We start from the raw sequence: 19,468 nt of genomic DNA, 5'->3' as shown, positions 1-19,468 counted from the left end.
GAAATTCAGCGAATGTGGAACATGAAATGTTTTGTGATACCAGTAATTATTGGAGCCACGGGTACAGTCACAAGAGGGTTGAGAAAATATTTGGAACTAATTCCTGGTAAGCACTCCATAGATTCACTGCAAAAAACAGCTATCCTGGGAACATCACACATACTACGGAAAGTGCTACAGTGCGAAGCTTGAAGCCTGAGTGGTGAGGTGCATCACTGGTTCAAGAAAAGGAATACCAGGAAATAAACCTGTGACAGGAGATGATGATGATGATGATGATAATAATAATAATAATAATAATAATAATAATAATAATAATAACAATAATAATAATAATAATATTAATAAGAGCAATAACAATAATAACACCGATGGTTATGTGGCCTTTCCATCCTTTTAAGCAGGACTTTCTGTCAAGGACCCAACTGGAATCCCGTGGACTTGTCAAGTTATCTCGCTTCGCCATACAGAAAGCCAAGCCTTCGCCAGTCCTCAAGCCTCAAAGAAACCACACAAAATCGGTTGCAAAAACGTTACTACACTTCGTGGGCCCATACACGTACAAGTCTGGTTCGCGAGTCCGACTCGGCTCGGGTTCCAATGAGCGAAACTCGTCCGTGTGTGGGTCGCCATGCTCATACGTGTGTGGTGAAATTAATCCGAGCCCGGCTCCTCGCCGAGCCGGACTCGTAGGTGTATGGGCCGCCTTAAGATATAAAACGTTGTGACGTCATTCGAAATTTTCTGTCACCCAGAACATGGCGACGTCGTCAAGACGTTTCAACATACGTACTGTTAACATTTATATGACTACCTACTAACTGTAGAAAGAATTCGTACTCAACATGGCATAAGATAGCGTACCTGTTCTTATATAAACACGAGACAGCTACAAAGTATAAAAAGTATATAATTAAGAAGCCCTTAAAATGTCTCAATAATGTTTTCTTACGTTAGGACGCATTTCGTAAATAAACGAAGAAACGAGATCGAACGTACGTCTCTATATCGATTGTATAATCGATGCAGATACCTCGAACGCTCCAACGGCTTCAGAATTTTTCCTTGTATTCAATATCTGAATGAAAACCATATTCTTAAAAACATCAATACATTGTTATTAATAAATTCACAACAAATACTTCACTGAATGTGGCAGACACTAACTCACAGCAACGATAGAACAAAAATCAATATATCGACATGAATTTCACACAAAAATAACAAAATTCTTTCACTGATATAGTAAAAGGTAAACTGCCCAACAACGCACCACGCCATGAAGACGTATGAAGGAGTGGAGGTTTGTTGCATACCGTAATGCAGTAGTGAAATGAAGGCCGAGAAGGTACCTTGTTTTAAGTAAGCCACGATTCATCACAAGAGCCCGCCGCTGAACTCGATCCCATAACAAAATAAGCAACTGCATACAGCCACACACTTAGAACCTCCTATTATTTGACCTATAGGCACTTTTCACGGACCGCCTGTGGTCTAATGGTCAGAGTTCCTGGCTACAGATCCAGAGGTCGGGGTTCGATTCCCGGCGCTATCAGATTTTCTGAGAAATAGTGGGTCTGGAACGGGGTCCACTCAGCCTCGTGAGGATAACTGAGGAACTACTTGAATGGAAAGGTAGCGGCTCCGGGCTATAAAACCGAGATTAACGACCGTGGGGACCCGTTACGCTGACCACGCGACACACTCTATCCGCAAAAGTTGGCACTAAATTCGCCGACAAGCGGCGGTCGCTCAGTCGGTATAGTTCGCTTGCAGACTACAGGCCACGGAGATTGCTTTTTGTATGTACTTTTCAGTGCCACATATTATATAAAACTGCATAATGACAAGGTTCATAATTTTTACTCCTCTCCAAATATTAATACGTACAGATACTTTCCTATGTTTAATTAAGCCCTGACATGCAGAGATCTGGAGAAATCACGGTACAGCTCCACCATTCTTGACCTCCGCACCTGATAGAGGTGAATGGTCAGCTTCACGCCCCAGCCGCTTTACCTTCGAGCAAAGAGCCTCCAGGACCCATTGAACAGGAGGCTGGGTGGGCTCCAGGGCAGGCCTGGACACTACGAAGAGGAAAATCTTGCTGCTGCCGGGAATCGAACCCTGGCCGTCAACTCCAAATATTGACAGGATTACCAAATCAAGAAAGCTGAAATGGGCGTGACATGTAACATGCATGGAGCAGCAGAGAAATGCACAGAAAGTTTTCGTTAGTAAACCTGGGAAGACCTACGAGTAGATGAAGGATATTAAAATTTATCTTAGAGAAATAGGTCAAGGTAGAGGCTAGTGGCAGGCTGTTGTGAACGCGGTAATGAATCTTTCGGGTTACATAAAATACAGGGAATATCTTGAGTGGCTGAACAAGGTGGTCTCAAATCTTGTCAGTTATTTACGTTTCTCTAGTCGCGGCGACATTAATTTTAATCCTGGAGTGTAAATTACGCCCGAAAGCTTATATTCCACTTGGCGTTACGCAATTCTGCTTTTCTGAAGGCCATTCATGCTACTGAGTATGAAAGAACTTGTTCTTCTTCGCTCATTCTGATAGCAATCTTGTGTTGTGTCACTGCAATGGAATCCATACGGTTGCTTCTTGTGACTAGCGCCGGCGCGGCTAACAGAACGCTCTGGCCACCTACGTGATTGTACTCAATACAAAACACGACGGAATATCCGAGGCTCTGTTAACCCTTTAAAGCACCTGCTTTAACATTAAAGATCTCCGCATTCTGTCCACAGATTGTGGCTACATGTTTCTTCCGTGGATCAGTTCATGACGCTGACAGCATCGGACTATATCGAGTCATGGTGGAATGACTGATGAACTGGAAAGGGAAGGAAGTAGGGGTGGCCTAGTCGAGGTACCATCCCGGCACTTGAGGGGCTGAGAGAAGTCATGAAAAACTCAGAACAGCCTGTGTCCCTGCCGAGATTCAAACCGAACACCCACCAAACAGGAGTCCGGAGGATTACCGCTACACTAACCCTCTCGGTGTTATGGGTTTTATGTGATTCTGAGATTCTTAGAATAAGTGGTAAGTATTTCTCTAACACATTAACCGACGTGTCTTCACAATGGAAACTCGGTGTTTCCTGTAAGGTACGAACTGAGTTTTAAATGCTATTTAACACATTCTCCTGCTTCAATATTTTGTTGACGGCTGCCGTGTTCTTGGACATAGAGATAGCCTTGGACATGACATGGCACTCTGACCTACTATATACACTGTCAGAATTAGAATTTTCGACAAATCTCATTAAGATAATTGTTTCTTTCTCACTCACAGTAAATTTAGAGTTTGGTAAAAGGCGAATTTTCTACGCCAGGAAAAAATAGTATATGTATAATGAATATACATTTGTGGGAACTGCCCACATTCAAGCAAGTGTGACAACGCAAGCTTCGTTGCCTGGCAACCGCTGTTTACTCGTCGTTGCTAAGCAACGAAGCTTGCGTTGCCACACTTGCTTGAATGTGGGCAGTTCCCACAAATGTATAAGGGATGGGCCTTCTTGACCCTTGCACCGCTACCACAGTGATCTATTGTGCCTAAGAAAAACAGTAACAAGGGTGTCTCAAGATTCCCTCCTTATCCTGGTTCCTTTCCCTTTTTTTATTTAACGATGCTGGCACTAATCTGTTACATAGCTTCGAATTATAGAATGTCTGTTGGACGGGAATGGACGTGGAAAGAAGCGGTGGTGGCCTAATCGAGGCCTGGAGGTTCCGAGAAAACAATGCAAAACCTCAGCCACGATGTACCGGCCTATATTCGAACCGAGCACCGCTAGAGCGATACCGCTATATCAACCTGTTCACTAAATGCTTCACTGAAATCCTCTAAGCATTTTAGCAGATGGAATGGACGGGCATGGAGCTCACTTCATGTTGCACGTGTAAAATACGTCACGGTAGGGGCAAGATTTTTTTCTTGTCGACGGCGTCTAGACCGGTTCTGGAGCACACCCAGCCTCCTATCGAATGGATACCGGGGGCTCCTTCCCGGGGGTAAAGCAGCCGAAGCGCGAAGCTGGCCACTCACCTCCAACTAGTGCCGAAGCCAAGAATACGTGGATCTATATATCCACTCTTCCATACGGCTTCATGGTGTAGTGTGAAATCAGTTAAGCACAGAGACAGCTTTATCTTACCTCTTACATTACCACGTAAAACGAGTGTAAGCTATAATTCCATCTATTTGTGTCTAAAGATGAAAGTCCACACAACTTCAAACAACCTAAAAATTACACCAACAAGAATACTACTAACCGCGAGATGGGCTGTTGATTACATTCCTCTATTCAAAGAGCAGTAATTGAGTTTTCACTGTTCTCAATTTCCCTGGCTAAGAAACCACGGAGAAATAAACCCAGAGGCTTACATAAACTTGTAATGTTACTTTCAAGAAAGCAGTTCTCTCGTCTCTTTTTTTTTTATTGCTAGTGCGGAGGGACTGAGTCCCTTTTACTGCGGCCACTTCTGGCCTATTGTACCAGCCCCAGATGATAGCTGAGGGTGACTGTGGAGCAATTCGTGGAATGAAGATTGGCAAGGGGAAACCGAAGCACTCGGAGAAAACCTACCCCAGCTCCACTTTGTCCACCACAAATCCCATTTGACCAGACCCGGGATCGAACACGGGCCGCCGCGGTAGGAAACCAGCGACTAACCGCTTGAGCTATGACGCGGCCTCTCTCGCCTCTTGCTGTGGTGCTAATTGTTTGTGTACATGAAATAGATAAAACCGGAAACCGCACTCGCGACGAGTTTTGGGGGCACAGGCCGACAGTTAAACTTCGCTCGCAGACTGAAATTAATTACGAGTTCTTTGTTGAAAGTGAAGGCAGTGGTAGGTTTCAGATTTTGGCAGCGCTGTCTCCGTCCATATTAAAACGATACTGAAGGCTCGCCGTAATTAGAATTAGATTACATCCATCCCACTGTGTCTCTCGTGTAATTTTAACCGAATTTTTACTAAAATGTACATAAGGCAGGCAGCTGTGATGTACAGTCATCGAGTAAGAATGTAGTCAGTCCATACCTGTTGGGAAAATCCATTTTAGAGGCTCTGGCCAAATATGGCAACCTGACTTCCCCAACCATGTGGACAATCGACCCATTTCGTTTAAAGATGTACAGTCCGTTATAAAAGTGTAAACAGTCCTTCTGTAATACATAATGAAACAAGTACAAAACTCTGTGGAGCTACTTGAGAAGCCAACATTTCCTCAGCTCGTCAAGAAATTATCACAGTTTTATGGAAACCGAAATTCACTGCTGTGCCTGAACCACATGAATATATTCTGCACCCACCCAATTTTTATCCTATTTTCCGAACTCTGAAAAAATAAAGAGTCGTAAGAGATCACCTTGCTATCTGTGTCTGTGTTTCCTTCCAACAAGCCAGAAGACAAGGTCGTTGCTAGGCAACGGTTCAATAAACACGTTACCACTGCAACGAATATACATGCAACAGAAGAACTGTTAGAAACGGTGTTTTATATGAGATCCGTGCCGTATCAAATAATAAATATGTAGTGAAATCAAGGTGGCGGTTAGTTCTTCCCAGAACTTCTCGTTAAGATCTATTTTATTGGAAACAAAAAAAGGCACACAGAGTTCTGGTCTGAAAGCCTGATGGGAACAGATCATTAGAGAGGGCCAAAATACAATCTAATGGATGCTGGGAAAATATCTTGCATTCTATAGTAAGTCTGTGAAACAAGGCACTTCTGCAGTTTCATAAAAGCTGGTTCACCTTCCGCATGCTTATTTAAGCACCACGCAATGAAGACGAAAGTCCTACCCGTGTGGAGGCGGGCTCGAATACCTCCAACCTGACCCTGAGAGTCGTAGGAGGCGACGAAAAGCGAAGTCTCAAATCTGAGACAGTAAAATATGGTCGCGAGTACCAAGGGACTCGGACAACAGAAAGACCGCGCTGGCAAGGACCATCAGCATACACAAAGACAGGCGCGTCCTCTTGTCAGAGAGGGCACCCCACCAAAAATAAAAGACCGTAACTGTCAAAAAGTAATAAATATCTGGTCTGAGTTACTGTCTGTCGGAATATGACTTTGACTTGAAGAAAGTCCACGCATCATATGCTCGGTATCAGAGATGACTGGTCAGCCTCACGCTGTCGCTGATTTACCCTCAGGGGAAACCCCCTCCGTACCCATCAGAAAGGTTTCGTGGATCTCAGAGACGGTCTTTACACTGAGGACACTACACCGCCTGAGCTATCCCAGCTGCCTAAGCGATCTTAAGAGAGAGCCAAAAGGGACTGGGTTCGAAAGTGTGGCCATATTTTCAAAGCACGAACATCACTTACAAGAACGTTTACGAAGATCTGACCTAACGTGTACAAGCACAATTTTGATGCATCTGTTCACAATGTTACGAAGTAACCAAACTTGCGAAGAACACAGTTTAAGTACTACAAACTCCTTTTCTTCGCTAATTATTTTACGACTCAGTCACTATCTAAACTACACAGAGTCAACGGTAGGAAGATTGATGAACCGGAAAGGATTTGGAAGGATGCATGTGCAGCCTATTTGAGACACCACACCAGTATTTGTCTGGTGGGACTATGAAGTCTTGCCTCATCCAGAATTCGAACCGAAGACCTCAAAAATACAAGCTCAGAACGTTTTCTTCATATCAACTTGTTCGGTATGATTTCATAACACGAAAGTCACTCAGGAGAAAGTTTATGAATATATGACCTACGCTGTACGCTGAAAACTGTTTTACGCATCTGTGTACAGAACCGGTCATTCCATAACAATTCCGACTGCACACCATTTCATAGAAACAGGAGCTCGCTATTAACTTACAAATTCACGTTCGTCCCTTCAGATTTTGCCGAGTATCCTACATACCGAAGCAATCGCTTGGAACAACCACGTAAAACCATGAAAGTGAGACTACTGAAGATCTAAACACAGTGTTTGTGCTTATAAAAATACTCGAGCATCACCTCAGATTTCTCCTTCAATCCTAAAAAAAAAAACCTACTTTCCACACTCCGTCACCAGCCAAGTGCTGGGTCGGAGATCATAGTTCTTTTTTTATTGCTAGTGGGGTGAGACTAAGTCCCTTGTACTGCGGCCACTTCTGGCCTATTGTACCAGCCCCAGATGATAGGTGAGGGTGGAGCAATTAGTGGAATGAAGATTGGCAGGGGAAACCGAAGTACTCGGAGAAACCCTGCCCCAGCGCCCCTTCGCCCACCACAAATCCCACTTGACCAGCCCCGGGATTGAACCCGGGCCGCCGCGGTGGGAAGCCAGCGACTAACCGCTTGAGATATGGCGCGGCCGCAGAGATCATACTTAAAATGCGAGCAGGGGATACCAAGCCAGGGATCTGTCCTCCTCGTGGAATTCTGGGGGCACATCAAAACTAAAAAAAAAAATAAGGATACGTATATGAAATATTAATACCAAAATTACATTTTTTAGTTACAGGAAATCCTAGGCTACAATAGGCCAAGCAGTGGCCGCAGTGCCGAGTGGATCCAGTTCGACTACACCCCCCACTAAGCGAATTTAAAAAATTTTAATTTTACAGGAAACCCTCGTTATAACAAACTAATAGGGGGGAGGGGGGTAGGATGTTCATTATCACCGATGTCCACTATAGCCGCATGACTGGGTATTCATGGACGAGCACAATAGGATACATATCCAATATAAGCAATAAACATAGAAACACACAATGTGATTACATGAAGTTTTTTTTTTGCATTAGGATTCTTTTTTATTTTAAATGGTTTTGTAACTACAAAACCTTCTCAGTGCCTCAAACAAAACAAACTTCGTGATTTCAGTCCGCAAGAAAACCATACCGACCAAGCGACCGCCACTTGTCGGAGAAGTTTAGTGCCAACTTTTGCGGATAGAGGGTATTGCGTGGGCAGCGCAACGAATCCCCACGGCCGTTAATTTCTTTTTTCTAGACCGGAGCCGCTATTTCCTTGAAACAGCTCCTCAATTGCCATCACGAGGCTGTGTGGACCCCCTCAACATCACTAAAAATTCACAACTGTACAGAATGTAATTTAATATGCAACAAAAATGATGTGCACAGAAAGTCATTCTTTATTTATATGACATAAACAATATTTAACTTAATTTCACTTCCCTTCTTTTGGTTTTCATCTAAGTGTAATTAAAAAAAAAGCCCAACCAGATTTTGTCCGTTATATCCGAAATCCGTTATACACGTGTCCGTTATAACGAGTGTTTACTATATTCTTCTCTCCTGAACACTGTAAGGTCATACCTAAAGCTGTCGTAAAACGGCATAATTCTGAACCCAGACTTTCTGGATGCCGCTGTAAAAGAAACCCTGGCAGCACCATGATGTGATACTGTACTGTCTTGTCAGGGCTGTCGCACAACATAGGGAGGGGATGATAGACGTAGAGTACAGTGATCAGGAGGGGTAAAAACCAAAGGAAACTATCAAAAAATCTGCCCCAGTGCCACTTCATCCTACACGAATCTTACATGAATTCATCAAAGATTCAACCTGGGCCCCCCTTCGGTGATAAGACGGAGTTAAACCGTCTGCGCATCTGTTTACATCTATCATCAATGTTATCAGTCCACGAAGATGCATGGCAAGTGGCAAGTAGTAAGAAACGCTTTCACATTCATCAGAACGCAAATAAAGTTGCACTGTCAGATATCAGTAGCTACATATGCTAAAGCTTACAGCCTCACAATCCTAGTGGCCTCCAAACTGAGAAAAAATTAGCCAGGCTACAAATCCAGCATTCACCTGCAAAACTCGGAAGATAAACGGCTGACTGCATCTCATCAGACTGGAAACACAGAAACAGTACACACAGGAAGAGCTGTGTGCGACATTGCTACTTGTGGGGCAGCTGTTTGATTGCTGCCTAGCAACCTATTTGTGTAACCACGCATCACGCATACTGGGACATACACTGCATTCTTATCCACACACACACATCCACATGTAAATTAACACGGCACACTGATTTAATTACAAACAGTTCCAGACTTTTATGACTCTAATACGTTCCTGAAGGTGGCATTTAAGTCCAATACCAATTTTCCACAGAATTAAACCGTTCAAGCGTCTTAGAAATAATATACATCAAGCCTTATTTAGGACAAATTGTATTTACTTAATAAATATACAATACACATACAAATAGTTTGATAAACTCAGCTCAGTCGGTATAGCGACGGGCTATGGGATGGACGGCCGGAGTTCGATTCCCGGAAGGGGCAAAATTTATTCTCCTCCACAGCGTTAATAACGGCTCTGCAGCCCAAAATCCTCACCTCCAACTGGCGCCGTGGTCAAGAACACGTACATCTATACATCCAGTCCCCATATATCTTCATCGCATGGTGCTTAATTAGTTAAGCACGGGGACAACTTTGCCTTCACCTTTCACTCTGTGGATATCTATTCTCCCCATGAGCGCTACACGTCCTGCCCATCTCATTCTCCTTGAATTCCATCATTTGAATTATACATAAACACCTATTCTCTATTCAAAAGTGGGCGTTTAACTACAAATATTAAACTTACGCTTTACAAAGCTCTGATTAGGTCGGTTACGGCTTATTCATGCCCCACCTGAGAGTATGTGGAGGACGCTAATCTCTTGAATTTGCGCTGCCTGCCGAACAGAGTACTCTGCGCTTTGACAGGGGCACATCAGTCCGCGAATTGCAAGTGGCTTTCAAAATTCCTTACGTGTATGACTACGTAACTAAATTATTCAGGACACAGGCAGAAGTAATCCTAAACCATGTAAATCCAAACGTAGGCCACGCCATAGCTCAAGTGGTTAGTGCCTGACTTTCCACCTCGGCGGCCCGGGTTCGATCCCGGCTCTGGTCAAGTGGGATTTGTGGTGGACAAAGTGGCGCTGGGGCAAGTTTTCTCCAAGTACTTTGGTTTCCCCTGCAATCTTCATTCCACCAATTGCTCCACAATCACCCTTACCTATCATCTGGGGCTGGTACAATAGGCCAGAAGTGGCCGCAGTACAAAGGACTTAGTCCCATCCCACTAGCATTAAAAAAAATCCAAATTTACGTGGTACTGGACAAGGAGAATCCAGGCATAGGAAGTACTTGGCGAAGAGTACAATTTAGGAAACTCCTCCTGCCATTTCATCCCTCTTCGGTCTAAATACACAGAGAAGAATCTTTAAATGTTTATTAATCGCCCTTTCTGCCTCGACTTTCATAGCTTCAGGCCTCGCGAAGTCATAGAGAGCAGACCCTGCTGAGTTGCGCTGTTCACGCCGGCTTCACAAGAAGAACAGGTGAAACCTTACGAAAGTCAATCAAGCGTTGCCTCCTAGCCAAAAGGCTGTGCCCTTGTGCGCAACACACAATCATGAGCCATAACTGTTCTCACCAACAGACCTTCGGGGTTGATTTCATTCTTACATGTCAGAAGTTTCCATTTGGAGACTATTATCTTATTTAATATGAAGCCGTGTAGTCTGGTAGATCGTTACCAATGTTTCGGAGCAAACCGCCTTCTCCATATTCAGGGTAGTCGCATCAGCGTCTGCAGGAAGCAGGAGACCAGGAATCTGCCCCCCACCCCAAGGACTTAAAAATTGAAAATTGAAAAAGATGCATACCAACTATTAACACCAACAATATAAATTACTTTTTAATTGATTCTTGTATTTCAGTACTCTATAGCTCAGTCGGTATAGCGACTGGCTATGGAGCTGAACGGCCGAGGGTTCGGAATCCGAGTCCCGGGAGGGGCAAGATTTTTCTCCCCTCCACGCCATCCAGACCGGTTCTGGGGACCACCCAGTCTCCTATCCAATGGGAACAGGGCGGCTTTTTCTCTGGGTGTAAATGCGGCCGGGGCGTGAAACTGACCATTCTAGTACGATCAGTTAAAATAGCCACAGAGAGCTTAAATTCAAGTTGGTAAGCAAATTTCCTAGCTCCCCCCCCCACCTTAAATAATAATCTGGAGGCGCCTATAATAAGAAGAGTACGCCCATCGTGGAAAAGTGGTTCAAAAGTAGAGACGCCCGGCGTCCTGAGCGAACCAATAGGGTAAGCAAATTTCCTAGCTCCCCCCCCCACCTTAAATAATAATCTGGAGGCGCCTATAATAAGAAGAGTACGCCCATCGTGGAAAAGTGGTTCAAAAGTAGAGACGCCCGGCGTCCTGAGCGAGCCAATAGGGTAAGAAGAGTGGTGTGAAGAACACTGGTCCTCTAAACAGCCGTTTTCCAAGGGTAGAAGGGCAGAGTGACTGGTACACATAATGGCTCTGAATGAATCCCTATGGGGTTGCAAGGCACCGGGGCAAAAAGTTGCAATTTAAAGCGTCGTCTTTCAGGAGTAGAGTGAAGGATCGAAAAGCGATGCTGTCACCTCATTTTGAGTTTCCTGGATTTCCTCTACCTCCAGTTGGTTCGCTCATAAGCCATTAAGGTTAAGGTAAAGATACCCCTGTAAGAGGCCGTGAAGGCCCATAAGGTTGTGAGACGTCAAGATCACATTTTCTATACAATCGGCTCACAGATGGCAGTGAGGTAGACAGCATTACGTGCCGGCCGGTCTTTACCCCCCAGGAAGATTCCTGGTACTCATTTCTGCTAGGGGCTGAGTCGACCCCAGGGCCATAGTGCGGCTGGAAGGATTAAGTCAACTGAAAAATTTAATGATATCATCGGGAATGGATCCATGACCTTCCGGCTTGTAGCACAGTGCCCAAACCAATTACGCTACCGAGTTCTCTAGGCACCGAACGATACGATGATTAAGGGAAGGGAAGGATCGTGACATAATTTGAGGTACTATCCCAGCATTGGCTGTGACTGAGGAAAGCCGGTCTTCCGATACACGTCTGAACTCGAGACCTTCCGATCACGCAGCATGCGCGCCCCCCACACTTGACCGTGACGATAGGCAGCCAGCTGGACTCGAGGGTCTCATGATAGTGATACAGTTTGCGTTGCAACGCCGTGTAGTTTGCAGACACCCTGACGTTTCGGAAGAACATATTGCTACCATCTTCAGGATCGAACAGTAATCCATATAAGTAGCCAGCAGAAGCAGGTGGAAAGCTAGAAGACCGCACTATTCATGAATACCAATGTTACATAAACCACGTGGCAACTCTATCTGGCTGCTGTATGTACAAATTCCTGAGCCGTGAAGGAGGTAACTTGGTTCAGGCTCGAACGCTGCTGGCTTACATAAAGGCCTGCTTTTGGATCCCTGCCAGGATATTGATTATGCTGACTGAGGATTTTCGCGGGTTTCCTCGGTTCCTACAAGCAAATTCCGAGATAGCACCTCAAAGTAGGACTTGACCGCTTCCTTCCACAGCCTTTCCAATTCATTATTCACTAATTCTTAAGCAACCAACCTCGTCTCACAGTACAAATGAGCAATGTTGATCTACTCCAGAAAAACGAAATGAAATACCGGCTACCTATAATATTTAAAACACACAATATAAATAAAATCCCTCTAACCGTTCGGGCGCTAGTTACGAGCACATGCGTACATAAACATATGTGCGCGCACACATGCACACAGACACAAAGGAAGGAATTTCAAAATACTTTTTTTCCGTGTCAGGGGCGCTTCAAGTACGTAAATCAGCCAAAAAGTAAGAGATCATTTTTTTCCAATATCACAACATTGCCTCGTGTTACGTATACGACGAAGCAGAAAAGCGCCCCGGAAATGGGCAAAGACTGGTCAACTTAATTAAATATTATCTTCTAGATCTCGTCCCAACCACCCGACCGTTAAGTCCGACGGTTTGCGGAACACTAATCTTCAGACAAGAGAAACAATGAACTTGGGCTAACATATATGGTTGAAAATTGATTTCGCAAAGCCGAAATGTTGAACGAATCTACGGCATTTAATCTCACATATGGAAAACATGATCCCCGACAGCGGTCACGAGTTTAGCTGTTGTAGCCAGAAATTCATCTAAACAGTATCTAGAAATCCAGTTTCTACATCACAGTAAACATACAAAGACCAGCAGCTTAATGTTGTTTAGGTAGATAATCGCTGTTCATTCTCAGAATTATACAAAATGCAGGGGGTTTCAATGTTGAAGCACGTGGTACATATTGCAACCACGGGCGCCGTAGTGGGGTGCCAAGCATCTGCCTTACACCCTGGTTATAAGAAATCAAAATTGAAAGAAGACGGAAATTCTCCATATATTAATACCAAATATCAAAAGCATTTAATAAAAATATTCTATCCCGAACACGATAGTGGTTACGGCCCGGGCGCCGAAGTGTCTGTGCTCGAATCGAGGTAGGGGCGAGATTTTTCTCTTTCCCACGTCTTTCAGACCTGTTCTGGGGCCCACCCAGCCACCTATCCAATGGGTATCGGGGGCTCCTCCGCGGGTAAAGAGGTCGGGGCGTGAAGCTACCACTCACCTCCAACTAGTGCCGATGTCAAGAATACACCTATTCTCCCTTACGCATTCGTGGCGTAGTGCTTAATTAGGTATAGGGACAACTTTACGTCACCTGGATACGCTAGGGCGATAAGTAAAAATAGTATTAAACGGCTTAAACGTGAGTTTGTAAGCAAATTTTCTTGCTGCTCCCCTTGGAAGAGAAATCCTACTAGCACCTCTTATAGTACCCACTGTACTTCAAAGGGTTAAACTGACCTCTCATCATTGGTATCAATGGGGCTTTTAAGTGGGAGTACAGCCAAGGACACCTTGCAGCTTGGCAGCGATTGGTCTCGCTCATTCAACAAGATTATTCACTAAATGGTTCACATGTATTCATGCAAACTGCATATCAAATACACATATGGCCAGCTGGCTGTACACAGGACTCTTCTGGGCTTTTAAACGAAAGCTAAACTATCTAAGCGGTTGCGGTCTATGCCACTGCATTACTTCACTTTGTGATGAGGAAATATCCAAATTCAGAGTAACATCCAAATTTGGAGTTTTCATCATGATAATTATTAACATTATGGTTGGTCTTTCATGCTGAGACGTCATATCTGTCCAATGACCAAAGCTCCCCTACCCGGGACCTCCTGAACAGGTATGTTTCCTCACTTCCTACTCACCAAGTGTTGGGGCCCTTGAAGGGCGTCCCTTCCCAACTTTCAACGTTCAAATTCTCCCCTGTTACAGAAATTTATGGGGACACAGAAAATGTCATCTCACATTATCTGGACAATCACTGATTTAAATAATATTTTGCATAACTTCATGCATGTATCCTGGACATTCCTTTACTGAAGTGGCTGGAAATTACTCCACTTACACATGTAACCACCTGTCTTTGATTGTCAAATCTTTCTTCTCGTTTGTGCTTACTAGGTTCCTTCATGAACATCGATTGGTTCTTATGGCTTCTAGCCAGCTTCTTTTAATTTAGTAATAGATGCATCATATTCTGAGGGGCCGGTATGGCGTAGTCGGTATAGCGACTGGCTAAGGGCTGGATGGCCGAGGAGTAAGGGTTCAAGTACCTGGTAGACTCAACAAATTTCTCTTCTCCATTTCGTCAAGACCGGTCCTGGGGCCTACCCAGCCTCCTATCGAATGGGTACCGAGGTAATTTTCCTTGGGTGTAAAGCTGACCACTAACCTCCAACTAGTGCCGAGGTCAAGAAAATGTGGATCTATACATCCACTCCCCATACGCCTTCATGTTGTGGTGCTTAATTAGTTATCTTCATGTTGTGGTGCTTAATTAGTTATGCGCAGGGGCAACTTTACCTTTACCTTACCTAAATCAAATTCATCATTACAATCACAAGCAAACAACATAATTTGCAAGTCATCATCTGTCTCTGCCTCAAACGAGTTCCATCAGATTGTATTTTTATTTATTTATTTATTTATTTATTTTGTTTACACTTACAAGTTATCCCATACAAGCTTACAAGCAAGTTGCTTCAAGTGGTAACATTTCTGACATGAAACAATGGCTATGCTGGCTGAGTTTTTCGTGGCTTTGCTCAGCCCTTCCAGACAAATGCTGGTACAGTATTTCAAGTTAGGCCACGACAGTTTCCTTCCACATTGTTTCAAATTCATTATTAATTAATCACCCTATCGAGAGTACTATCTTCTGGGATATAACGCCATGCAGTCTGTTGAAAATCAAATGACGTTTCGGAGGAATATATCGCCTTCATCTTCAGGGTCGAAGAATATGCCCAGCAAGAAACTAGCGTGAAAGCATATGGCAACCTTTCTTGCTAGGTTTATTCTTCGTCCCTGAAGATTGAGGCGATATCTTCCTCCGAAACGTAGGTTGACTTTCTAACGGACTACACAACATTATATCCCAGAAGTCAGAACTCTTCGCAACCACCGCTGTGAGAAGCTCAGATCCTACACTCACCCTATCATTCAACTCTATACAGTCTACGCTACAAGGAGCATTGTTAAATAACCCATAAATAAGTAAAATTAATCCACTCTTTCAACTTTAATGAGCTTATAAGTGGAGAATTTTCAATATAGGGTTCAGCAACCAATTAACAACTCTTCACCATAAAATTACGTGTCAAAACCCAGCACGAAGTCTTAAAACTTAATTGATTCTTTTACACATGCAGAGATTTTACACAGCTGCATATGAGTACCTCTAAAATTTCAGTACAGGTAAAAGGTAAAGTTATCCCTGTAACAGACCGTGGAGGCCCATAGGGTTATGAGGCGTCGAGGCTCCCACATTTTCCACACAGTCAGCTCACAGATTGCCGTGAGGTTGTCAGCCTTATGTGCCGGCTGCTCTTTACCCCCAAGGAAGATGCCTGGTACTCATTTCTGTCAGAGGCTGAGTCGAACCCAAGGCCATAGCGCGGTTGGAAGAATTATGTCGACTGAAAAATCAAATGGTCTTATCGGGAATCGAACCTGCGACCTTCCGGCTTGTAGCGTAGTTCCCCCCTCCCCGGAAAGTTTTGGCGAAAAAAAAATACGTACACAATCTTGGTTGTGAAGTTAAAACATTAACCAAGAGATATCGCATATCAATAAAAAGCTTCAATTAAATCCACTATTATCCCTTAATGGATATAGCAACAATAAGTCACTTTTATTCCTGTGGTCTATTTAACATGACAAATAGCTCAGACTACATAGCTTCATATGATAAGCTAACGAATGAATTGTAAAGGATATGGAAGGAAGAGCTTATGGTCTAATCTGAGGTACTCTCCTGTTATTAGCTTGGAGAGATCACAAAGGCCAGAAGATCCAGTTTCTCCCAGATAACACAGCAGGAGTTCTATCACTCAACTGTAACATTCAGTTGTGGTATGTCACTCGAAAGCAAAATGCAGGGTACTGTCTTGAGTACTCAGTACCATAGATTATACAGATATGAGCACTTATCCTCTGGGAAGTAATGAAAATCCGACAGACGTCTACTGACATAAAGCTCCATATTCAGAACTGAAGAGTATGTCAAGCAAGGAACCAGCAGTTTGGATTACTCTTTGCCCCTGAAGGATGGAGGCCGTAAGTTCCTCTGAAATATAAGCGAATTTCTGCCAGATATTTGACAGCCACTAGCCCCTCAAATATGATGGATCCGTATATCCCTATTATATATCATAATGAATAATGTACCTATGTAGAGTAACAGACATAAACTGCTTCTATAACTAATGGCATACTGGTTATCCTCAAAAACTTGCAAAATACAGGAAGAACTACACAATATGGTGACCATGCACACTGTAATTGCACTTTAAGCTTATTTACAGTAGTATTTTACTCAGTTACAATGATATTTGACTACAGTTCGGTTTTATTTACGGCGACTCAAAAACAATACAACTTCATGAACTGGCTGTCGTTCTGTAAAAATATGCCGAAAAGAAATTCTTCCAATTTTATACATATTTCAAGTGATTTCGAGAATTACCTATCTCCAATGATGGTGTCCCTTATGTTCATAGCACTTCAGCCCAAAAATATAATCCAAACAATATCGATAACTGTGACAAAACTGAAAGAATTACACACACGTATATACACAGTAATTGATATATAATAAACTCATAGTTATCCTACACATAGTGAAACGTATTGACTCGGCGGATCGTGAGATAGTAGGTACGAAAGAGAAGAAGTTTCAAACTGGTTTCGTAATTCGCGCCTTTGCCGACATCTCGGTCAGGTGATATACGATAAAACTATGCAATTTTACAGTATGACTCACCAGCTGAATCCAAATCCATGGGAAATCCTCCGCATAACTTGAGAAACAGTAATCCAAAGTATAACGCAACAAAATGCCAGCCGTTTTCCATAATCCTGGTTATAGAATGTGACGTTTCAAGATATTTCATTCGTTTGCGAATTCATTGCAGCAAATTGGTGTCGAAGTGAAATATCACCTGAATATAGCAACAAACTGTCTTGGAGAACAATTTTGCCTGCAAAACTTCATCGATTGTGAAACGAAAGCTCATTGGTGCTACTAAGATAACAAACACACTGTGATATTACACACATAAAACTATAAATATCTGAGCTTCAAGTCACTTCGTATACAACAAATACGACACAATAATTACGTAAATCGGACACGCATATAAACGTCAAGCTTCACACAAAATGCCATATTGAAAAGTTTACAACTCGTGCGCAATCTACTGGACACTATCTGTATCTGTAGTACCAGTTCTGCGGTGTCAATTACGACGGATCAGCGTTCATTACGGCCAAGAATTGAACCATTCATGCAAAATTCTACATATTGTTACTAGGGCGCGTTGGTATCGTGCACGGGTATTCAACTTCAACATCTTATCCAATATCCTTGTCTCAAAGTTAAGTCCATATGTAGATTCAGTTATTGGGCATCATCAGTGTGGGTTTTGATGGAACAGATCAACTACTGATCAGATTTTTGGCATTCGTCAAATACTGGGGGAAAATGCGAGTACAATAACAGTATATCAGGTATGCGTAGCAAGCAAAGCTCTTGCTTGCTGTTATCCCTGATTCCTGCTGTTTCTTGCTTGTCTTATTCTTTGGCCCTGATGATGGAGGTGACACGTTCCTCTGAGGCATCAGTTGATTTTTAACAGATTACAAAGAATTATGTCCCAGACAACAAAACTCTTTGAAGAGCCTTGAAGCTCTTTCTTCTTCATACAGTATTTTCTTTGCAATTTCCTGCCAGGTCCTTTCTTTTTTCTTGATGTCTTCCTGTACCTGGCTGTAAACTTTCAAGTTTAATTCTAATGACCTTCCCAGCATCTATATGCTAGCCAATCTTTGTATATGTACAAATGACTGAAGTTATTCCTCTTCTAACTGCATTGAAAAATCTTTCCTTCCACCTTTCCTAAAACTTGTATTTATAATTCTACCCCATCTGGATCAGTAGAGCAGTCTGTATGGCGGCTGGCTCAGGTCTGGACGACTGAGGGGTCAGAGTTCTAGTCCTGGTAGGGTCAAAAATTTTCTTCCTTTCACAGCGTCCAAACTGGCTCTGGGGTTCACCCAACCAATGGGTACCATGGGGTCTTTCCCCAGGGGTAAAGTGATGGGAGCGTGAAGCTGACCACTCACTTCCAACTACTGCAAAGGTCAACAAAATGTGGATCTTTACACCCACTCCCCCATATGCCTTCATGGCACAGTGTTTAATTAGTTAAAGACAGGGACAACTTTACCTTAACCTTACCCTTTTTAAGTAAGTCAAGGGTAGGGTATGTAGCAGCACGGAAAAGCAGTGGAATGCACACAGAGTTTTGGTGGAAAAACCAAAAGGAAAGAGATAAGTAGGAAGACCTAGAAGTAGATGGGAGGTTAATATTAATATAGATCTTAGAGAAGTAGAGGTATGGATTGGCTTCATCTGGCTCAGCACAGAGACTAGAGGCAGCTCGTCTGGACACAGTAATGAACCTCCGGGTCTTATAAAATGTTGGTAATATTGGGAATTTCCTTGGTGGCTGAGGGCTTGGCTCTATGGAGTTAGTTGATTAGTTACTTAGTTAATCCCATCCCTTCTTATTTATCCCTAAATACATCTGAGATTTGAGGTTCTTATGGCAGTAATTATGAAGTTTACTGACTTCTAGGATGTGACACCATATAGTCTGGTAGAGGCTTATGGACATTGTGGAGTGACCCACCACATCCATCTTTGAATATGAACATGGAGGCAACATATTTTTCTGAAATATCAGTAAACATCTACCAGACTATACAATGTCACATCCCAGAAGACATACTTCCCAAAAATTTTATAGCTACTTCAAGGATTTGGCTTTCATTTGTCTTCATAAATTCCAAGTTTTAGGTCTTTATGTTAATATAGGTAAAGTGGTAAACAAGGTAAGATGATCATTACAATAGTAACATAAACTTTAAAAACAAATTTGCAGTTCTCCTTATGCAGCATGAAGTAACAAA

General features: G+C 43.1%; 1 protein-coding gene across 2 annotated transcripts in view; it reads right to left on the bottom strand.

Moving 5' to 3' along the window:
- Window positions 1-17,652, bottom strand: part of LOC111870380 — a 133,115-nt gene extending 115,463 nt beyond the window's left edge. For both annotated transcript variants that reach the window (XM_033753819.1, XM_023862620.2), the window contains exon 1: window positions 17,259-17,652. In XM_033753819.1, the coding sequence (XP_033609710.1) occupies window positions 17,259-17,388 (130 nt within the window). In that variant the 5' untranslated portion in view covers window positions 17,389-17,652. The remainder of the gene's footprint in view (window positions 1-17,258) is intronic.
- Between the last annotated feature and the right edge of the window lie 1,816 nt (window positions 17,653-19,468).

This window comes from Cryptotermes secundus, unplaced genomic scaffold (genome assembly GCF_002891405.2).
Source record: "Cryptotermes secundus unplaced genomic scaffold, Csec_1.0 scaffold938, whole genome shotgun sequence".
NCBI classification, from domain to species: Eukaryota; Metazoa; Arthropoda; class Insecta; order Blattodea; family Kalotermitidae; genus Cryptotermes; species Cryptotermes secundus.
Note: the sequence above shows the minus strand (reverse complement) of the source record. Positions and strands in the feature narration are given on the sequence as shown.